The 21,326-nt window shown below is 44.0% G+C and overlaps 2 protein-coding genes across 2 annotated transcripts in view; one reads left to right on the top strand and one right to left on the bottom strand.

Moving 5' to 3' along the window:
• Positions 1–5,284, top strand: part of COL9A3 (collagen type IX alpha 3 chain) — a 73,626-nt gene extending 68,342 nt beyond the window's left edge. Inside the window, exons 26-32 of the mRNA XM_073580923.1 lie at positions 528–572; positions 888–920; positions 1,698–1,844; positions 3,148–3,202; positions 3,661–3,843; positions 3,995–4,072; positions 4,572–5,284. Of these exons, the coding sequence (XP_073437024.1) occupies positions 528–572; positions 888–920; positions 1,698–1,844; positions 3,148–3,202; positions 3,661–3,843; positions 3,995–4,072; positions 4,572–4,753 (723 nt within the window). The 3' untranslated portion in view covers positions 4,754–5,284. The remainder of the gene's footprint in view (positions 1–527; positions 573–887; positions 921–1,697; positions 1,845–3,147; positions 3,203–3,660; positions 3,844–3,994; positions 4,073–4,571) is intronic.
• Positions 5,285–5,479: 195 nt separating this feature from the next.
• On the bottom strand, positions 5,480–12,309 carry TCFL5 (transcription factor like 5). Its single transcript, XM_073580924.1, has 6 exons — positions 10,984–12,309; positions 10,181–10,352; positions 9,931–10,108; positions 9,266–9,482; positions 8,503–8,644; positions 5,480–7,769 (listed from the first exon to the last, which is right to left on the bottom strand). The coding sequence occupies exons 1-6, from the start codon at positions 11,655–11,657 to the stop codon at positions 7,638–7,640; spliced, it is 1,515 nt and encodes a 504-aa protein (XP_073437025.1). The 5' UTR covers positions 11,658–12,309; the 3' UTR covers positions 5,480–7,637.
• Between the last annotated feature and the right edge of the window lie 9,017 nt (positions 12,310–21,326).

The following is a 21,326-nucleotide window of genomic DNA, read 5'->3' as shown; positions in this document are numbered from 1 at the left end:
TGGACACAAGTCCAGTCCGACCAGGAGTGTAATGGCCCAAACTCACCTTATTACATCCCTATGAAGCTGTGTGTTTGGGTTAGACCCCTCATCATGCATGGACAAGTGTACCTGTAATAAGCCTGACAGTGCTTCCTTAACTTCATTGGATTTCCCTAAAGTAGTACTAATCAAGTAGACCATATAACAGCGCCCCTATAACCACATCAGGTGGCTATGTATCAATGATAGTCTGAGTGTTCCATAACAGCGCCAGTCAGAACTCTTAGATTCTTCCAAACTGCGCTCATGAAAAGTACAAGCCCCCTAACACTGCTTGTCTGTATCCCCCATATCCCCCCTGTATCCCCCATAACATTATCAAAGTATTCTACAATAGCATCAGGCTTACAGGCTCCCAAAACAGTACCACAGCATTTCAATGACCCCATAAGAATGCCCCATGACAATAACATCTTTAAAACCCTAGTAATATTTCCAGACCAGGTCTGACTTTTTTAAAAGTAATATTTATTACTTATGTTTAGGGCCTTGCTGGATCTGACGGACTTCCAGGAGAAAAGGGGGAGATGGTAAGTAATGGATGGTCCAGGGTAACCCCCACCACGGACCATATCCTCACATAACCAGAAGCAGGGTACACACAGATCTGTTATATGATATGTATGAGATTATAAATGTGATTACTGTTATCACCTTTTAAATTCTAGAAGTTCTAAAGAGATCATGGAGGCACAAAGACCCACTTGCCTCGCAATTTGCTAGCCCCTGAATTAGTTGGCCGGTGAAACCAAAATTGGCACCCGTATTATGTGGGGCATGTCTATATTGATGGTAGCGGAAATCACTGACACGGTTAATTTCTTTCTTCGCTATGTGTCTTGTAGGGACCATTTGGCCCAGTCGGACAGAAAGGAGAGGTAAGAGGATTTTATGAATATTTTAATTAATTTCCCTCATACTGAGAAAGATCCATTTTCCAGGGTACAACTGAGATAACAATATATCTAAGCCTGAAGGATTTACATGAATCTCACAAGTCAAGAGTAGCTTCCTTAAAAGGCTTGTCAAGGTTTTTCACAAAAGTCTGCAGTCACCCTATGTAACACTGAGAATCCTCAGACATTGTGAGGATTCTCTGGTCCCGGCGAAGAAACCAAGTGGTCATGTGACTATATGACTGTAGAGCCATGCCAAACCTGGACAACCCCTTTAAATTAGGACACCTAAAAAATGACCTAGAGGTCTGCATTGAAGCATGCAGCAAATACTAAGGATCATATGTGGCAGATATGCCATTTTTAGTGGCCCCTCCCATGCAGTTCCAGCAGACAAAAATAGTATCGCCAATTACAGTAGTGGCAACCATATAGTAGCACGCAGAGAATTGTGCAAACTACATACAATAGTATCAGCCCCCTTCTTGCCATATATGCCCATGAGTATTAAAGACCAAACAGTAGACACAGAACCATACAGTAGTACCCATACAATAGTGTCAGCATTTCTCAGGGCCTATGGTTACTGAAGACCAGGGAACCTAAGCGGTAGTAAATTGGAGAAGTTCTTCTGGTTTATGTATGTCTTAATGAACCTGGTGAAGCAGTCCTTAGTATAAGGTTGTAGGTGGTGATGTCATTGCCACTGTGTGCCATTTATCTGCTTCTGACTCGTGTTGCTCTTTGTCTTTCTATTAGCCAGGAGTAAGAGGAGAAACCGGCCCTAAAGGTATTTCAGGACCCAACGGTACATCTGGCGTACTAGGAGTACCTGGCCCACCAGGTCCAATGGGTTTCCAAGGAGAACAAGGAGTCCCTGGCATCACAGGAAAATCTGGCGTCCCTGTAAGTAACTTACTACAGACACCTCTCTTGGTTGACCATCGATACGCCTGCCATGGCAGCTCAACCAAGGCTTTACCATCCTGCCATTCCTGACCAGTCTATGTAATGTCAGCAAACGCTGACACCTGCCTCCCAATCCCTGCAACTGATGTCCACAAGGTCTGCTCTTTTTGACTAAAGCGTTAATGTACATTCACATTTTTAGGCACAGTATATACAGTTTAAGCACCATTTACACAGGACGGACTTTATTTTTTCATTTTATCCACTTCCTGCAAGTTTATATACATTTCTTTTCATTTAAAACGTTAATGACATGGGGTGCTGATATTTTTGCATGAGGCTCTATCTATAAGCCAAAAGTAGAATAGCTTTGTAAAATTCAGACATTGAGATAGACCTGACTATTAAAATCACTAAACTAACACAAGAAGAGGGAGTAAAACATCTCTGCTTGTAGTCTGTAACCTTGGAGACACATAGCTCTGCATAGCAGCTGAATACACAAAAAGGTAGGACATTTTTCACTGAGACGGGTTGCAGTATTCATACCTTTTAAGTCCATGCATGACAATGATCAGCTGAAAGATACAAAAGAAACAAATAGAACTGTGTCCTGTGTCCATCCTTTTGCGCTAACCATACGTTTTGCCATTAATGATTTCTAAGAATACCTATATAGAAATGTGCAAGGCTCAAAATGAATTAAAAAAATCAATAAAAAATATATTCGTTATTGGATAAAAAAAATTGACAAATAAAAAATCAGACATAAAATACGAAGTGATAATGACAAAACTCACTTGTATGAATACTACATTTCAGTACACCCCCTGAAGACGCTTGATGCGAAACATGCGTCAGGTGCGTTTTCTTTCATAAAATGTACTGCATGCATTATTATCATTATGTGAACTTTCATGTGCTATCACTCTCTCCCCATTTACTTGTATGTATCTAAAAAGACCTTAACTTATACTGCAGTGGCTATTTTGGATTGTACCTTTTGAGTATTCGTCCTCAATACTGTAGTTGCGCATAAAAATATAACTCTGTACTGATTTGGCATTATCATTTACCTATCTTTAGTATTTTATATGTCTGACTTTTATATGTCTATTTTTATGTTTTTAATTATTATGTTATCCACTCAAGAATATATTTTTTATTGATTTTGAGCCTTGCACATTTCTATATAGGCATTCATGAATTTATTGGTGCATTTTGGCCACTCATAAATAGCGACTTATACTCATGTAGGTGTTTCATTGGTGGTTTATAGTAGATGTTTTACATGTTTTAGGGCAAGCTGGCAAGTGAGCAGCATATCCGGGAGTTATGTGGTGGAATGATCAGCGGTGAGTACCTCTGTGCTGTGTATACTGGTGTCATCAGGAGCAGTCACTGAATGTCAAGCTGGAGGTTGCCAAGCTGGATTCGAATGTAGAAGCTCATGTGGAGTTTGTTTTTCCTTTGGTGCAGCTCTTTATGAAACCAGTGTGGAGCTTTACTTTTCTAACTTGGCTGAAGGGAAAGGATGGCTTAAATTTGAATAGTTACCATGGGAAATATGTTGATATGAACAATCTTTTCTTGGCACAAACCCCCCCTATATATGGATAAACTATTCTAGAACTCAGCTTTGTAAACATATATGGATAAAATGGGATGCTAAGAGTTAAGATCAATTTATCGGTGTCCTGTTGAGCACCTCAGACTCAGAACCCAATAAAGATAACAAGTGAAGGGCAGAAGCTACGTGTGTCTCCATCTAAAGTTGATGTGTTCTACCTTTCTTTGCTCCATGTTCTTGCAGATCAAATTGCACAGCTAGCAGCAAATCTAAGAAGACCTTTAGCTCCAGGATTGGTTGGTCGCCCAGGCCCTGCTGGAGCACCTGGACCTCAGGGTGCTCCTGGCCGTGCAGGACATCAAGGAATTCGTGGACCTCAAGGATACCGAGGGCCAACGGGAGATTTGGGAGCACCAGGTCCAAGAGGTAAGATTCTGTCTACAATAAGACTGTGAGGGTATTTGGTTTTCAGAGTCTTCAAAAAATTCAGACATTGAGTAGTTGTTCCTAAGAAGTGAAGGTGTTCTGAATCTATAGAAGAGTAATACTTGCTGACCAATATCTTCTCATTTCCTAGGTAATTCAGGTGAGAAAGGAGACAAAGGACAAGTTGGACGAGGCATTGATGGACCATCCGGTGATCAAGGAGAGCCAGGTATAATCATTAACACAATGCGCAATTTGTTAATTCATGGGCTTGATTCATCAAAGATTTCAAACCAAAATTCGGTCTTATAAGGCTTTGATGTGTCGCAAAATTTTGGTGCAATGCAAGGCTGCGCTAACAATTTTGCAACACATGGCTTTCTCACGCCACTGCAACAAAGTGAACACTGGTGAAAGGACGGGGCGTGGCAACCCTCACTCGTCAAATTATGACGAGCAGCAGCGTTCCTTACACAATAAATCTTACTCCATTCTGACTGGAGTAAGATTTGTGTTGAGACAAAGATGGAGACGCATGCCACTTGTCTGGCAGTCTTGATTCATTAATGAATCAGGAGCATCTGAATCCAGCACGCATCCTCATCAAGACTGGCTTGAATAACACCGCTCTTGATGATGAATAACACCGCTCTTGATGAATCTGGGCTCAAGTCTTTATTTTTTGCGTAATAATGTGATTTGTGATTGGATCTTTACTATATTTTCAGGCACACAAGGCGTACCAGGAACAAGCAGAGATGGGCGGGATGGTGCCCACGGTGAGCCTGGTTACCCTGGAGAGCCTGGAAGGAATGGTGCTATAGGTGCCCAAGGAACTCCTGGAATATGTGACACGTCTGCTTGCCAAGGTGCAGTCTCTGCAGGAAAATCTGGCTTCAAAAAGTCGTAAACACCACAATGAACATAGAGAAGGAACTGTCTATTTAATACAGCACTCTGCTATATGGAAGACCTTCCTCTAGAAGACCTTCAAGGAGGTAAACCTTCATGAAAACCAAGAATGGAGTTGTGTACCAGCTCCACCAAAACTGGAGAATATCTGAATTAAAGTATTTTAGACAATGATTTTTTTTTTATTTTAATACTCACTATTTCCATTTCTTACCCCTTTGGACCCACCCTAGCCCTTTCCTTGTCTTTTGACTATGCTTCCTTGGCACGCTGCTCACCCTTTATGTCGGATTTTAAGCTGACCATCCAATAAACTGAGACCAAGGAAATTTCTTCTTCTCCTTGCAGTCTAGCATTGCTAGAAGTGTACATAGAAAATTCCACAGGAGGCCAAATTGTTCCATTTTTACATCTTGAAAACCCTACTCCACCACCAGCAGTGTGACTGAGACATGTTGTTATCAACCCATCTCCAAGACCTAGACAAGTACTGTATGATGTGTTGTAAAAATAAAGAGTCAATTTTTTATATCATGTGCATTTGATGTCCTATTTTAGTGCACTGTCCTAACATATTGGACAAAATAAATGGCTGCAAACTTTGTGTATATCAGCAAATCAAAGACAATTAGTATTTATTTTGGTGACTTGTTTGTACAATAAAGCCTATTGCTTCATCTGATGTAATGACTGAATAAAGCCACTTTCACCACCTGGAAAAGAATTGGTCAAAACATTTTCAATTTATTAACAACCTTTTAAAAAGTAGATATTGTCCATCACAGCAACATAGATGGTTTAGTATATATAAAAAGTTAATCACTATTGCTACTACTAATATCACTACTCGTCAATGTCTTTAAAATGTGAACTATTTTAACAATACTCTTGGCATAACTTATAAAACTTTACTTATTTGGCTATTATAGGGGAGGGTATGGTGTCCATGGCAGTTCCTATTTTCCCTCTGTTCAACAGACTGTGGGCCAACCCAGCAATATTTTCTGGAACTCACTCTATTTATCACAATGTCCTAGAGCAGAAGTTTCCAATCTGGTGCTTCAGATCTGGAGTACCAAAGGTTTGAGAACACTATACCAAAGGATTACTATGACATTTTACTTCAATATGAATCAGTTTCTAAAGATTGTATATGTAGCGTACCCATAGCAGTCCCATATATAGTGAACCCAGAGAAGCACAGATTGAAATCCCTTTAAACCTATATCACATTTCTGTCAAATAAAACAAGTATGTATTTTTTTTACTTAGGAATCTGGTTGCTATGAGGAACAACTATGTTTCCTTGCCAATATCTTTTGAGACTAGCTTCAATGTGCTATTACAATGGTTGGTTGTGCTTGTACACTGCCTTTTGAGACCAGCTCAAAGACAGATGTCAAACTACTCAATGGAAGGTAACAGTACACCATCTTGATGAAATTGAGATTGGTACCCACAAATATATTGGGGTTGCCCATTTGAGCTAACATATATAGTGACTGACTCTACTATAGAACAACTATATGCCCATCTGTAATGAAACTGGACAATAAAGCAGGATGTCATAACACAAATAAAGCAAAGTCTGTGACTTTCCTGCTATATCATACTGTGCAATCTCAAGCAACCGCTTGACAATGCGACTCTTAAGACTAGTGAGACAATGCCTATCTTCTGATAAATACAGCCCCATATGACTTAACTAAAGGCTGCAAAGTAGGTCTGCAACCAGTGGCTCTTGTTGAATTACAACTTCTAGCATGCATGTGACTATCAATATATGCTGGGCTGAGAGTAGTGGTTTTGCAGTAGACTGTAAACCTTCTGTTACAGACCAACTGCTTTAAAGTATGGTAAAATCTGACCACCTGTGACTTTCCCATAAGTGAAGCGCAAGAATTTTACAGAATTATGCTATCTTAGACTTAAAGAGGTTGCCCACCAATGAACAACCCATCATAAATGGCCTCAGAGTGCTGCATAAAATAAAAAAAATATAATAACATTCCAGACTGGTGCCGCTTCTTCACTCTGGGTCTTTTGACATTAAAAAAATGTGCAATGCATACACTGTTGGGATTTGGCTCCACTTGCTGGTTCTAGTGGTCGTTTTGTGATGATTAGAGTCTGAGCTCTGTCTTGCAATGTTCTATAGAGTAAGCAGCTGAGGCTCTAGTCAGCATGTGACTGCATATATGCAAATTGTATACATGTGGTCGCGTGATGAACGCAGGAAGCGGCAAGCAGAATTGTATCCTAAAGATGTGTGGATTATAAACCTTTAGGATTTGGCCAGCTGCTGCGAGGATTTCACGAGGTGTGGACAACCCCATTAAAGCAAATACAGAGAGAAAAACTGCTACTAAAACTTCCTAAAATCACACACAAACCTGGAGATGTCAGACCATAAGTAGTAAAATCCTAATATTCGGATTGCTTATCTTGAGCACCTACACAGGTAATGGATACCAAGTGACAACCATTATTACGACAACCATTTCTAGAGGGTGTCACGCTGCATTTTTCTGAGCCTGAATGTTATAAAAGTTTATGTATCTGACACCACGGTTATGCTGCCCTATCTACGGACAACATGAAGCAGTGACTCTGGTGTAATTATGAGCTGTGGACTACCTCACCTCTGTAGGGAAGGATGAGTCCGCAGCTCATGAATACCAAAAATGAACTGTAAGTTTCACAAATCTCCAGCTCCATGTTATGTTCTTGTAAATTTTGGTGGAAATAATTTGTAATAATTTGTGCAATACATCACAAAATTAAATACATCAGTCTTTTGTAAAATGCCCTTTGCTCTCCTATGTGGTCCAGGTAGTCGTATTCAAAAGAGGTCTTTCACTGCTGAGCTCTGATCACACAACCTACACTCTATTACTGATATTCTGGAAGGAGCTGCTCCCGGCTTCCTCCTGGACTGTGCCACGTTTCGCTCCTTCTGATCTGGAAACTTTCAATCGCATGCCTGTTTCCCCAGAGAAAACAGCTTCAAACTCCTGAAATTTAAAATAAAGAACCATAACCATCATACGCAGATAGAAATATATTAAAATGTAAGCTGTAGCAAGAAATTCTGAAAAACATTTTTTTCCTGCCAAACTGTTCAAATTGTGGTAATATCTTCAGAACACTCCACAGGGGAAAACATGTGACTTTCGGGTAACGATAGGGCAAGGACAATGGCTGAGAATAAAGTTATATTGTGACCATATTTTAGTTCAACCTGTAAAGTTCCTATTCACATTAGAGAAAAATTGTCCTCACATCCATCTAATGTGTACAGCGGTCTCCCAAAAGTCCTGTGGTGGAAGGATCTGGCTATTGGAAATTTAATGGCCCGTCCTTTTTATTTGACAGGGAAATAAACCACTTACAGAAAAGTCTGGCAGAGGCATTTGGCCCAGTTCTCATGTATGGTCGAGTTGGGAGAGATAGCCATCTGCTGACTAATCGTTAGTCCGACTAATGTGTATGGCCAACTTCAAGGTGGACACATCAAATAGACATCTCAATAATGAGTAGCTGCAGAGGTGGACATATCATTTGTGCAATCTGAGAAGCCACACAAGGGCCCAAGAGGTAAGGGGGCCACTTCAAACTCCAAAGCAGCTTCTGCCAGTCACATTGTTGGACTACAAGAAGAGCCCTCATCTGTCTACATCAGCCCCTACATAGCTGGGTTATCACACCTCCCCATGGCAAGAACTGGAGGGGTCGGTGATGTCTGACCTTTTTCAAAGTGTCCCCGTGTCTCTCCTGAATGTGTTTTAGGAAGGCCGTGGTCCACTGCAGTGTGGTCGCCTTATCCGTCTCCACTGTGCAAAATGGAACTAAATTGTTCAACTCATCGCAGCATACCCTTATTCTGCGCCTGTGGAAACAGAAAGAAGATTACGAGGCACAGCAGCATTTACAGTATGTGCACACGTAGTTTTCTTGGTGTGCGGATTTTGTAGAGAAATCCGCAGGACAAAAGTCCTGCGGTTTATCTGCAGTTTTACACCTCATAATGAATGAGGTGTAAAACTGCAGCGTTTCTGCACCAATTGACATGCTGCGGATTGTAAACCGCGGAAAAATCCGCAGCATGTGCACTACGTTTTTTTATTTCCATAGGAAATAAAGGTACTGTACAACGCAGCAGAATCTGCTGCGGACCCGCAGCTGCAGAAACGCTGCGGAACCGCAGTAGAATCCGCATCGTGTGCACATACCCTTAGGTTCCTCAGGATCTGGACGTGCTGACCATCTCTGTACTACTATACTGTGTAGAATATGTTGTCTTTTTTTATGTTTATACTTCAAATCCTCCCAATCTGGACTGGAGCCATAATCAGACTGTAGTCCCCACATCTGCACATGCCCAGTAAAGAGGAACTCCTGCAGAGCTGGCCTTTTCAGTGGGAAATATTTTTGGGGAGGAGCCTTTTTTTAAGACAAATATATTAAAACTCTATTAGAGTATGTGATACAATAAATCCCACAGCTTCACCTGCGGTCTCTCTCCATACGATTGTGTCTTTCTCTGCGTAGAGACAAGCCAATCTGCTTGCTGTCAGACACCTCCGCTGTATTTCCTTGGGGAGCTACCAAGGGCATCCCTTGGGAAGTGTTTTTGATGTCACTCAGGACTCTCCGCTCCATGTTGTTGACCAATTGATATATGCGGCTGCGGCTTCGCTTCTTTACTGGTTGCTTACACAACGTATCTGTAAGAGAAGCCCAGAGTCATATAAAGGGTCTGTAATTGTAAAATTATCACAAGGTGACAATCTGAGCTGACAAGGTAACTCCGGGCAAATACTGAAATGTTAGTAGTGGTTGGCTGTAATTATGGAGTTATATGCTTTCAACTAAGGGCATACAAGAGACAGACTGTGCCCCATTTGTCCTAGATGGCAAATCCCAGCACCATAATGAGGGTTGATTGAGATTTTAGTTTGTTTTCTTCTATGTATGCTGCCACCCTCAAAGTTTCACTCTGAATGGGGTTCACGTTCCACATCCAGACCTCAGCTAAAGCCTGCGCTGGTCATGGCCACCCAACTCTGATGTCATGTGCAACTTGGGAAGCCATACACAGGCTTTTCTAGTTGTATATGGTCCTCTGATCATCACAGTTGCACCCAGTATTGGTAGACTGCTCAGAAATCTCACCATCCACTTTAATTAAGACCTTCGTGGGAAACAGATTATTTTCAGATTTCAAGTTTTGCTTTGCTGATTCAATGTCCTGCTGGTAACAGAAGGAAAAGTCTCGGGACAGGGAGATCTCCTGGTTCTTTGCTGCTTCCAGTAGGGGACAGGATGCCCCCCAGTTTAGAGCGGAACTTGGCTGGAAAAGAAAATGTAGTCAGTGCAAAGTTCGTGCTTCCTGTGGCACTTCCTGAAGGGGACCGAGGGTCACCTGTGTAAGGTGGGGATCCGCGTTTCTCAAAGGAGTTGTGTCCTGTAAGTTGAGGTTTGGATTTACCAACTGAAGTGTCGATAAGGCAGCTTTATTTTTCACTAGAGGGGTCCATTTGCCAGGCTGTTGGGTTCCTATGACCGGTGAAGGGTGGCGGAAAATGGTCACCAAGCTGCAATGTAAAAATGGAGAGGCACATAGTAGTGTATATAACGTCTTAGCTGTCATGGAAGTAAAATCTGTAGTTTGTCCAGGCATCTACTCCATGTGCTACACAATCCCCAGAAGACAAGTCCCAAGAGACCTATAATGGAGTGAGGTCTCCGTTTACTGACCCGTCTGGCAAATTTGTATCTACACACTAAGGCCGGGGTCAGACTTGCGAGAAAATTGGACGAGTCTCGCATGTCAATACTCGGCAATGCCGCAGGCACTCAGATCAGAGCGTCCGAGTGCTGGCGGCAGAGCCGGGTATTGACGTGTGTGACTCGTCCAAGTTTCTCGCAAGTCTGACCCCGGCCTAAAGAAGCAGATCTTCAGTTGGACCCCTGTGAATTTTATTTTCTAACAATATAGTGGTCTCTTTGTGGTAAAGTAGTTCACTGAAGCCCAACTAAGCTTGTTGTACACGTAAGTACCGCACAGCATATCAAGTCTCTGCTTTCTGGTGACTTGTATGGCATTAGGGAATGTTTCCCAAAGAAGCCAGTTAGATCCAACCCAAGATTGAGCAAAAGTAAGCCACAATAAATAAAAATCAGTCACAAAAAAGGGAAAAAAAACCCCAATAATAAAATACACACGTGTTTGCGTTTACACTGGATTCTGGCGCCTCCGTACACCTGGGTACATCTGTCGGTAAACGGTTAAATATGTCCTCTAAACGAACACGAACTGTTGACTTCATTCTGGTTTCCGACAAAAATCCTAAATTCTCATTTTCCTTATTAAGCTCAATAATGTCACTAATTGACTTTACTCGCATGGGAGTCGCCCCCAAGGAGTCACCACTAGCGTTATTCAGATGTTTTTCAGCCATGTCACCACTAGGGGGAGGTAAGCTGGAATCACCAAGCATCATCACCTTCAGTCCCTGAAAGTCGACGTGTACCAAGGTTGGGTTAGTATGCACTTTGTTATCATCAGTAAGTGGATATACCACCGGGAGGCCACTTTGTCCCTCAGAGCCGCTAGTCGATGGATATTGAGGAGCATTGGGCAAATTACTGGATGGAACGAAAGGGATGCTCATCCTTGTCGCTCCATCCCCCTCATTGCTCTGACAATCTGTATGTGAACAGAGGAGCTGATGCAGTTGGGTATATTCACTTTCGGACAATTCAACTATGCCTAAATCAGTGTCAGCAATACTTGGGGCTTGTACATTAACCACGTCCTCACCAACACACGAGGAAGGGTCAGAAGATGCGGCGGGGCAGGTAGAAGCTGCAGTATGTGCTTGTGTTGGCTCAAACATAACATCAGAGAGAGAGAAAAGCCGTAAAAACACCAAACTATTATTGACCCGTCGTCAGTAAACACCCAAATCAATAATCAGAAAGAGAGAGTTAAGAGTTAAAGTTAATAATGTGTGCAGCAGAATAAAGGGAGATAACTGCAGGAGCAACAGGAAACCGTGACAAAAAAGGTGATGATGTATAAACCGTCTTCAAGACAGCAACCAAAAAGAAAAAAACCCAAGCAGAGGAGGAGGAGCAGACAATGCCACTAAACTCTATGACGCCCTATTAGTAGATAATAGAAACCAAGTAGATAAAAACCTGAGAAGACAATAATGGAGCAAGCACAAAGCCACAAGGGCTCAAGGCTGGGTGTCACTACCAGATCACAGCATTAGAAGAGGCGCGGAGCCGCCGCCAACCACAAGAAGGCGCAAGAGGAGTCCGCGGGGGCAGGGCAGGAGCAACTGCTCTTAACCGCCGCCAGTGACGTCATTGCCTAAAAAGGCGGAAACCCTGTAAAAACACCGCCAGCAGCTGACCGCCGCCTGCCCTCCCGTCTGTAACACCCTGGCGCTCGGTGTGCAAGGAGCGGAAGAGGAAGCCGGTATATCGCACTTCACCCGCTCCCGGGAGTCCGTGAGGCTCACACAATAATGGAGGAGGAGGAGCCGACCTCCGCCCACAGACTCACCTGACGTAGTTGGCGTCAGCCCACGTGACTCATCCACGCACGTCGCTCCAGGAGAAGAAGGGCGCCATCTTGTGGGTAGGCTCCACCGGCACCGGTGAATGCGCGGCTTGTGTTGCCTCTCTGACGTAGTGGATAGAAGAAGAGGCTGCAGTTTCTTCTCCGAGGCTGCAGGGGGCTCCCTCAAGTTTAGTTTTCAATAGAAACCAGGTTTTTAGAAAAAGTTTAGTTTAAGGCAAAAAATAAAAATACCGATGATGTTACCTAGTTGGAAATTTCCGCCAGAGGTGTTCTTTTCCCCAAATGTTATGTTAAAAAGTGCACCACTCCTGTCCATGGGTCGTGTCAGGTATTGCACCTGAGCCTTACTCACTGGAGAGCTGACATGCAATACTACAGCCAGCCTGAGTGCCGGTGCAGCGCTGTGTAGGAAGGAGCAGCCATGTGTTTGTTAATTCTGGAAACCACGGTCACACGTTCAGTATTTGGTCAGTATTTTACCTCAGTATTTGTAAGCCAAAACCAGGAGTGGAACAATCAGAGGAAAAGTATAATATAAACACGTCACCACTTCTGGATTTATCACCCACTCCTGGTTTTGGCTTACAAATACTGAGGTAAAATACTGACCAAATACTGATAGTGTGAACGTGGCCTTAGGATACCTGTCGCGCAGCCAACGTTTGCTGCATGTCACTGTTACACCACAGCGCAATACAAGTGAAAGGGGTCACATTGCAAGTCGCAAGGAATGCAACCACATCAGATTCTTTGTCGCTGTACCCCGACGATCGCAATGCTACTCCAGTCAAGGTTTGGCCGCATAACTGGCGACAAGCCCAAAGTCGCCTTGTAGTCCCAGCCTAAGGGCTGAGTCAGACGGCCGTGCGATAATCGCATTGCGCTGCACGAACTGGCCGGCACCTCTCGTGACCTGAGCATGACAGCGTGGTGGATTACTATGCAGCGGTCAAGCTCAGGTCAGGAGAGCCGACAGCCAGGACGAGGTTTACCATGTGATTCTCGCACGAGAAATACGGCAGTCTGTCTCTGCCCTAAGGCCGGGTTAAGGCAACTGTGCAAAACTCTAACCAGTGTAGACTGACTCCGAGTGCTCGTCCGAATATTGGACGAGCGCAGGAGCCGCCATTTATTGCCATGCACTAGACTGGTCCATAAATCGGACCAATGTCTCGGGCACCTGAGAAGAAGCGGTCATCTGAACAGTCCTAGGGTCTGCTCCTCATACACTAGTCTGAACGAGCCCTAAGGGTATGTTCACATGCATCATTTTTTTATGCTTTTTACAGCGTCAGTAAAAGCTATGAGATATCAGAAATGTCATGCACACTTGTTTTTTTTCCTGACTGAATTTGAGCACAGCGGTGCTTTCGAAATCTACAGCATGTCAATTCTTTCAGCGTTATTTCATTCGATTTTACCTCAGTGATTTATAGGCGTTCCTACGCTCTCAATAGTTGGCGACTGAACACTCATTCACTACTGTTCCACTATTTCTTCCAACTCCCTGTTCACATAGAGTGTTGGAGACTGGTTGTGCATATAATGCCTTTAACCCCTTGAAGACATGGACAATTTTTTTATGCTTTCATTTTCTTTTTCCTGCTTGCCTTCCAAAATGCAGATTTTTTTTTTATTTATATATTTCCGTTGACATAGCCAGGAAAGGTCAGAGAGGCCCAGCCAGCGCCTGCAGACTGCAGTACTTTGCTCTGCCCTCAACAGGGCAGAGAAGTGCACCTGCACAGAAGCGCGATGTCGGGGAGCCATGAAGAAGCAGGAGGGCGGCATCGCAAGAAGATGGGAGGCACTGGACCTGGGACACCCATCGGACTGGACCGGACAGCATCAGACCGATCCCCCGGTGAGTATAATAAAATTTGCAGGTCGGACCGGGGGCTTATCTACAGCATTATAGAATGCTGTAGATAAGCCCTGAAAGGCAGCAGCAGCATCTTATAGCGGCCAAAACAGGTGACAGGTTCACTTTAAAGTGAACCTGTCAGCAGGATTGTGCACAGTAACCTACAGTGTCATGTCAGCGCTGTTATACTGAATACAATGATACCTGGGTTGATGACATCTGTCTTGTTGTTGTTTAATCTGTATCTGTAGTTTTCAGTTAAGCAAATTGTCGTCCTTCGGGGAAGCCTGTGGAGGATCTTCATGTGGTGCTCTGCTTATGTACTCATCTGTACGGGCTTATGACAGGTCACTGATCCCTCAGTATTCGGGCCCGTATTTTACATACGGTGTAGAATTATGGTTTGGGGAAAAAAAAAACATCATCCACACAATCTCCATGGCATCGCGCTCCTGCGCAGGCATCGGGAAATGTCAAAGGGCCCCAGCGCACGTGCACTGCAGTACTTACCATAGTCAGGGCAGAGAAGTACGCCTGGGCAAGAGCGCGATGCCGGGGAGATTGTGTGGATGAAATAGGGACACATCATCCACATGAAGCAAGGAGAACGGCAATTGTAAGTAGTGAGGCGCCAGGCCAAGACCAACGGCACCTCTCGTACGGGAATATAATAAAAGCTCATTTTATCTTTCAGGTTGGGTTGGGGTCAGATATACTACATTATAGAATGCTGTATATCAGGCCTGAAAGGTGGTGGCCATATCTCATATCGGCCAAACCTACTGACAGGTTCGCTTTAAAAAAAAATGTGGCTCCAGTCGCCATATTCTGAGAGCCATAACTTTTTATTTTTTCAGTCAGTGGAGTTGTAGGAGAACTTTTTTGGTTTTTGAGTGAGCAGTTTTATTGTCCATATCAGCTATAAATAAAGTGGGGGTTTTAAGATTATGTGCAGACAAGCATTCAGTAATTGGCAGCAGTTTGCTGGCTATTGAACGCAAGTGAAGCTGCATGTTTCCAATATATTGTACGGGTGAAATTTATCTTGTGGAGACTCGCATCTCTGCAACATAAATAGACGGGTGGGCCACGGGCGTCTCTGGACGCATAGTGGGCGTGAGATTTCTTGAACAACCAGTGATACGTAAACATTTACTGGTTGGTAGTAGCTTTTCTGCCGGTTTACACAAAGAGGCCAAAGTAAACCATGCATACTGAGCAATCTACACTAGACCGCACAGTGCATATAGGCTGCCATAGTTCTGGTCTGTGCGAGTCCTATTTACATGGGCAATTCAGCACCGAGAACAATGGTCTTTTATGCTGCCTAAAAAAAGCATAATTTCACCCAGTGAACGAGCATTTTGCTTGTTCATCAGATGATCGACAACCTGTTTACACAGCAAGATAATCAGGAAACGAGCGTTTTTAACGAGCCCGTAGACACCTCAAGTAGTGGCGTATCTCCCATGAGAACGAAGGGATCAGGCTTTAAAGGATTATGTCTATTCCTCAGACATACTGTCTGCTGTTCGAGCTATTTGTTGGCCACACCCACTGATTTCGGATTGTGTATGCTCTTATATATATTATTATTTATTTAGAATATAACAACTTTGAAGGGATAAGTGCTTCTTTAAGTAAAACTCAACTGTAATCAATTAAAAATATTTTACCATTTATAATATAATTATAAATTATATAAATTGAAAAATAATTAACTTTAGCTCATGGGGAACATTTAGAACATGTATTATAACCAGGATTCTACAGTATAATGCTTTTGGTTGTGTCTGCAACTTATTTTTGTCTGCTTTCCACAATTTGCGCATGCCCATATAACTGCTTGTTAGTGTGCATGCTTGACTTCTAATACATATCAATGGATTTATGCTCTTTTCTTTGACTCCATTAAGCTCAACTTAACTAAAGGGAACTCATAAAAGATGAATAGAAGCCCAACATGTGCAGTAACAAGTAGTGCCATTCTAAGCATTTTAAGTTCATTATTAACTCATTATTCCCTAATAGGGCAATGGAAATGTGTTTTCTAAATCAAGCCTGTTTCCACCTTCATGACCAGGCCAAATTTTGCAATTCTGACCCATGGCAATTTATGTGGTAATAACTCTGGAACGCTTCAATGGATCCCACTGATTCTGAGACTGTTTCTTCATGACATATCCAGTTCAAATTACTAATTCTGACTTACAAGGCCATCTATAACCTGTCTCCCCCATACGTCTCTGAACTAATCTCCCGATACCTTCCCGGTCCTCCCAAGACCTCCTTCTCTCCTCCACACTTATTCGCTCCTCACCCAACTGCCTCCAAGACTTCTCCCGAATTGCCCCTATTCTCTGGAATTCTTTGCCCCAACAAGTCTGACTATCAACCACATTTGGATCCCTCAGACAAAACCTGAAAACCCACCTATTCAAGAAAGCGTACAGCCTGCAGTGACCCTGCTACCTCCTTCTCTCTCACCACTACCGGTGATATCACCTCAACCAACACCGGAACTGCTGCAACCCACCAACCTACTGTCTCCTTCCCAACCATCCTGTAGCATGTAAGCCCGAAAGGGCAGGGTCCTGTCTCCCCTCTGTATCAGTCTGTCGTTGTTAGTTTGTTTACTGTAAGTGATATCTGTAATTTGTATGTAACCCCTTCTCATGTACAGCACCATGGAATCAATGGTGCTATATAAATAATAATTTATATAGCGCCATTAATTCCATGGTGCTGTACATGAGAAGGGGGGGTTACATACAAAGTTATAGATATCGTTAACAGTAAACAAGTTTCCACAACAAATTTACAATGACAGACTGGTACAGAGGGGAGAGGACCCTGTCCTTGCGGACTAACATTCTACGGGATAGCAGGGAAAAGACAGAAGGTCGGAGGTGCAGCAGCTCTGGTGGTGATGAGGTGGCAGAATGGTTATTGCAGTCTGTAAGCTTTCCTGAAAAGATGGGTTTTCAGGTTCCGAGGGTGGTGAATAATCAGACGTGTTGAGGCATGGCATTCCAGAGGATATGGTAGATTCGGGAGAAATCTTGGAGGCGGTTGTGTGAGGAACGAATAAGTGTGGAGGAGAGTAGGAGGTCTTGGGAGGATCGAAGAGTACGTGAGGGAAGATATTGGGAGATTAGTTCAGAGATATAGGGAGGGGAAAGGTTGTGGATGGCTTTGTAGGTCAGTGTTAGTAGTTTGAACTGGATTCATTGGGGAAATTGGGAGCCAATGGAGGGATTTCCAGAGGGGAGAGACAGGGGAGTAGCGAGGAGAGAGGTGGATTAGTCGGGCAGCAGAATTGAGGACAGACTGGAGTGGTGCAAGAGAGTTAGCAGGGAGGCCACAGAGGAGGGTGTTGCAGTAGTCAAGGCGGGAGATGATGAGGGCATGTACAAGAGTTTTAGTAGATTGAGGACTGAGGAAGGGACGGATTCTGGAAATATTTTTGAGTTGGAGGCGACAAGAGGTGGCAAGAGATTGGACGTGTGGTTTGAAGGACAGGGTTACTCCAAGGCAGCGGAGTTCAGGTGCGGGAGAGAGCATGATGCCATTTACCATAATAGATAGATCGGGTAGGGAAGATACGTGAGATGGAGGAAAGATAATGAGTTTAGTTTTGTCTACGTTGAGTTTTAGGAAGCAAGATGTGAAAAAGGAGGATATGGCTGATAGACACTCAGGGATTCTGGACAGCTGACTGGTGACATCTGGGCCAGAGAGGTAGATCTGAGTGTCATCTGCATACAGGTGGTACTGGAAGCCATGGGACTTTATAAGTTATCCTAGGCCAAGAGTATAGATGGGGAAAAAAGTAGGGGCCCCAGGACAGAGCCTTGGGGGACTCCAACAGAGAGGGGGCGGGATGAGGAGGTAGTGTGGGAGTGGGAGATGCTAAATGTGCGGTCAGAAAGGTATGAGGAAATCCAGGACAGGGCGAGGTCTTTGATACCAAGGGAAGAAAGAATCTGTAGCAGTAGGTAGTGGTCAACTGTGTTAAAGGCAGACGACAGGGCAAGGAGGAGGATGGAGAACTGTCTGTTAGCTTTGGCTGTAAGTCATTAGTAATTTTGGTCAGGGCAGTTTCAGTGGAGTGGTGGGGGCGGAAGCCAGATTGCAGGATGTCAAGGAGGGAGTTAGATGAGAGGTGGGAGGAAAGTTGAGCATGGACATGCTGTTCAAGGAGTTTGGAAGCAAACGAGAGCAATGATATGGGGCGATAGCTGGGCAGAGCAGTTGGGTCAAGGTTTGATTTTTTGAGGATGGGTGTTATGGTGGCATGTTTCAAGGCAGAGGGGAAGGTACCATAAGTTAGGGATAGGTTGAAGAGATGGGTTAGGGCTGGAATGATCATGTTAGTGAGGTTGGGGAGCAGGTGGGAAGGGATGGGGTCAAGTGCACAGGTGGTGAGGCGTGATTTGGAAAGGAGATGAGTAAGCTCTCCTTCAGTGATGTTGGAGAGGGAGGTTATTAGGGAAGGGCAAAGGTTTGGTATGTGGAGCGGTTGGGGTGGTGGAACTGTAAAGGTTTGCCTTGTTTGCTCGATCTTGTTTTTGAAGTAGGTGGCAAAGTCCTCAGCAGAGATGAGGGGAGTTGGAGGTGGCAGTGGTGGGCGGAGAGCTGAATGTGCTGAACAGTTGTTTTGGGTTGTGGGATCGTGAAGATACAAGGTTTGTGAAATAGGTCTGTTTAGCAGAGGTGAGGGCTAATCTAAAGGCAAGTGTAGCTTGTTTGAAAGCAGTGAAGTCGTCTGGCAGGAGTGTTTTCTTCCAACGCTGCTCTGCGACCCTGGATGCTTGTCGAAGTTTTTTGGTGAGGTTGTTGTGCCAGGGTTGCCTATTGGTTTGTCGCACTTCGCCATGCATGAGAGGGGCGACTGAGTCTATGGCTGATGTGAGGGTGGCGTTGTAGAAAGCGGTGGCACTGTCCGTGTTGTGGAGTGAAGATATGGAGGACAGAGGTAGAAGAGAGTCAGTCTGTGAATGTCTAGGTGTGCAAGGTTTCTGCGAGGATGTGCTAGTGGCTGGACATGGGGGGCAGGTGAGGACAAGGATGAGGTGAGTAGATGGTGATCAGATAGGGGGAAGGGAGAGGTTGTGAGATTAGATAGAGAACAGAGGCAGGTGAAGATGAGGTCTAATGTATGTCCATCTGTGTGGGTGGCTGTGGAGGACCACTGAGTAAGTCCAAAGGATGAGGTGACAGGAGTTTGGAGGCTGCTGGCTGATGGGTGTCAATGGGGATGTTGAAGTCCCCCCATGATGATGGTGGGGATGTCACTAGAGAGAAAGTGGAGGAGCCAGGTGGAAAATTGGTCAATGAAGGTAGTGGCTGAGCCCGGTGGTCGGTATATGACAGCCATTTGGAGATTAGAGGGAGAGTAAATACGGACAGAGTGAATCTCGAAAGGGAGGATAAGGGAGGGTGGGGGTTGGATAGGGTTGAAGGAGCAGTTTTTAGAAAGGAGGAAACCCACTCCTCCACCATGTCTGTTGCCAGGGCGTGGAGTGTGGGTAAAGTGGAGGCCGCCATAACTCAGTGAGGCTGGGGAGGCAGTGTCAGGGGGTGTCAGCCAGGTCTCAGTGAGGGCCAGGAAGGAAAGGTTGCAGGAGGTAAAGAGGTCGTGGATCACGTGGAGCTTGTTGCATATGGAGCGAGCATTCCAAAGTGCTTCAGAAAGAGGGTGCGGGAGGGAGGGGGTCCGTGGCACGGGTTTTAAGTGTGAGGGATTGCGGTAGTTTCTCTTAGTGTGAGAAAGATAGGGTGAGGATTAGTCGGATGTATGAGGCGGGGGGGCAGAATTGGGGGATATGTCACCAGCAGTGAGAAGCAGAGAAAGGAAAAGCAGGTGGGTGAAGGAGAGTGATCGTCTTCTATTGTATTTTAGTAGAAGTCTGAGGTTAAGGAGTATGTCTGCAGATAAAGCGAGGTGAGGGGTAAGAGAGAGGGGGAGATATGGTTCGAGGGTGCAGGGGTTTGGGGGATAGCGAAGGAGAGTGAAGATTAGTGGAGCAAAACGGTGAGGGCAAATGTGAGCATGGTTAAAGAGCAGAGTAAAAAAAAAAAAGCAAGTAAAGTAAGAAAGCAGTGGTTAGTCTTACCATCTGACCGATTTCTGGACTATTTCTGGTAATATTTCTCATATATCACTTCAAATGATATCATATCTAACCTGCTCTCTTCAACTTATACCATTCAAATGTCCATGAAATGAAGCCAGGTGAGTGAGGGAGGACGACGGTTCACAGCAGGGGGCAATTAACAAATTGCAGTTAATGGGACATTTGCCTAGCATCAAAGTTGAAGAAAGAGGTAGGATAAGATTGACAGATAAGCCTAGGTTTGAGGAGCATGGGTATATTAATATGCACACAGTCAATTTGAAGTATGATACATGGAATTAAAGTCAGGGGAAAAAACAGTACAGACATACTAATTAAAAACAGAGGGTGAACAATGCATGAGGGTTCAGGGGTGCAGTGAGTATTCTGAAGCGGGTTCAGCAGACATACCTGCTCAAGTGTTTTCTTTTTCTCTTGGGATTTGAAAAAAAAAAAGAAATCACACCATTCTTGTCCAAATGGAGACGCCTATTTTCTAGTCCTAGAAATCCTGTTAAGTGGAGACAGTCTTCATGGAGAGCCAGGATGTAAATAAATAAAATATCCTTGCTCGTAGTCCTATTGAAGGAAACCATTTGTGACCCAATATGCCAGAGAATCCCCTTGTGTTAGATGTTCAAGTAATAGACAAAACTTTACAGATCTTTTCTATGCTTTGTCGTTGTTTTAAAAGAATCTGTCAGTAGGCTTTTGCTATGTAATCTGAGGACAGCATGATGTAAAGGGTTAAAATACTGAATTCAGGGATGTATCACTCATCAGGGTGCAGCTAGTTACAATGAAGGTTTTACCATCAGATTTCACTACATGCCTGGACTAGGTCTGATGGGTCCGTTAAGACTGTCCACGCTCTGTCCTGTGATAAGCAGCTCACTGTCAATAGACACTGTGCATAGAGAGCCTGGTGTGGGCAGGGTTAGCTTTCTGAGCTCTGCTTCCGTCTACATTTAAGAACTTTGATTGTATCACA

The sequence above is a fragment of the Dendrobates tinctorius genome, unplaced genomic scaffold (assembly GCF_039654945.1).
Source record: "Dendrobates tinctorius isolate UK_male_01 unplaced genomic scaffold, ASM3965494v1 ptg000065l, whole genome shotgun sequence".
NCBI lineage: Eukaryota > Metazoa > Chordata > Amphibia > Anura > Dendrobatidae > Dendrobates > Dendrobates tinctorius.
The sequence above is the reverse complement of the archived record's forward strand: the minus strand, read 5'-3'. Positions and strand labels throughout refer to the sequence as shown.

Coding starts and splice junctions, on each gene's coding strand:
- TCFL5 (XM_073580924.1), bottom strand. CDS start 11,657: ATGTTTGAGCCAACACAAGCACATACTGCAGCTTCTACCTGCCCCGCC. Junction 8,645..9,265: donor CGTATGGAGAGAGACCGCAG/GTGAAGCTGTGG, acceptor CTGTTTCCACAG/GCGCAGAATAAGGGTATGCT. Junction 7,770..8,502: donor ACGGGGACACTTTGAAAAAG/GTCAGACATCAC, acceptor TTTAAATTTCAG/GAGTTTGAAGCTGTTTTCTC.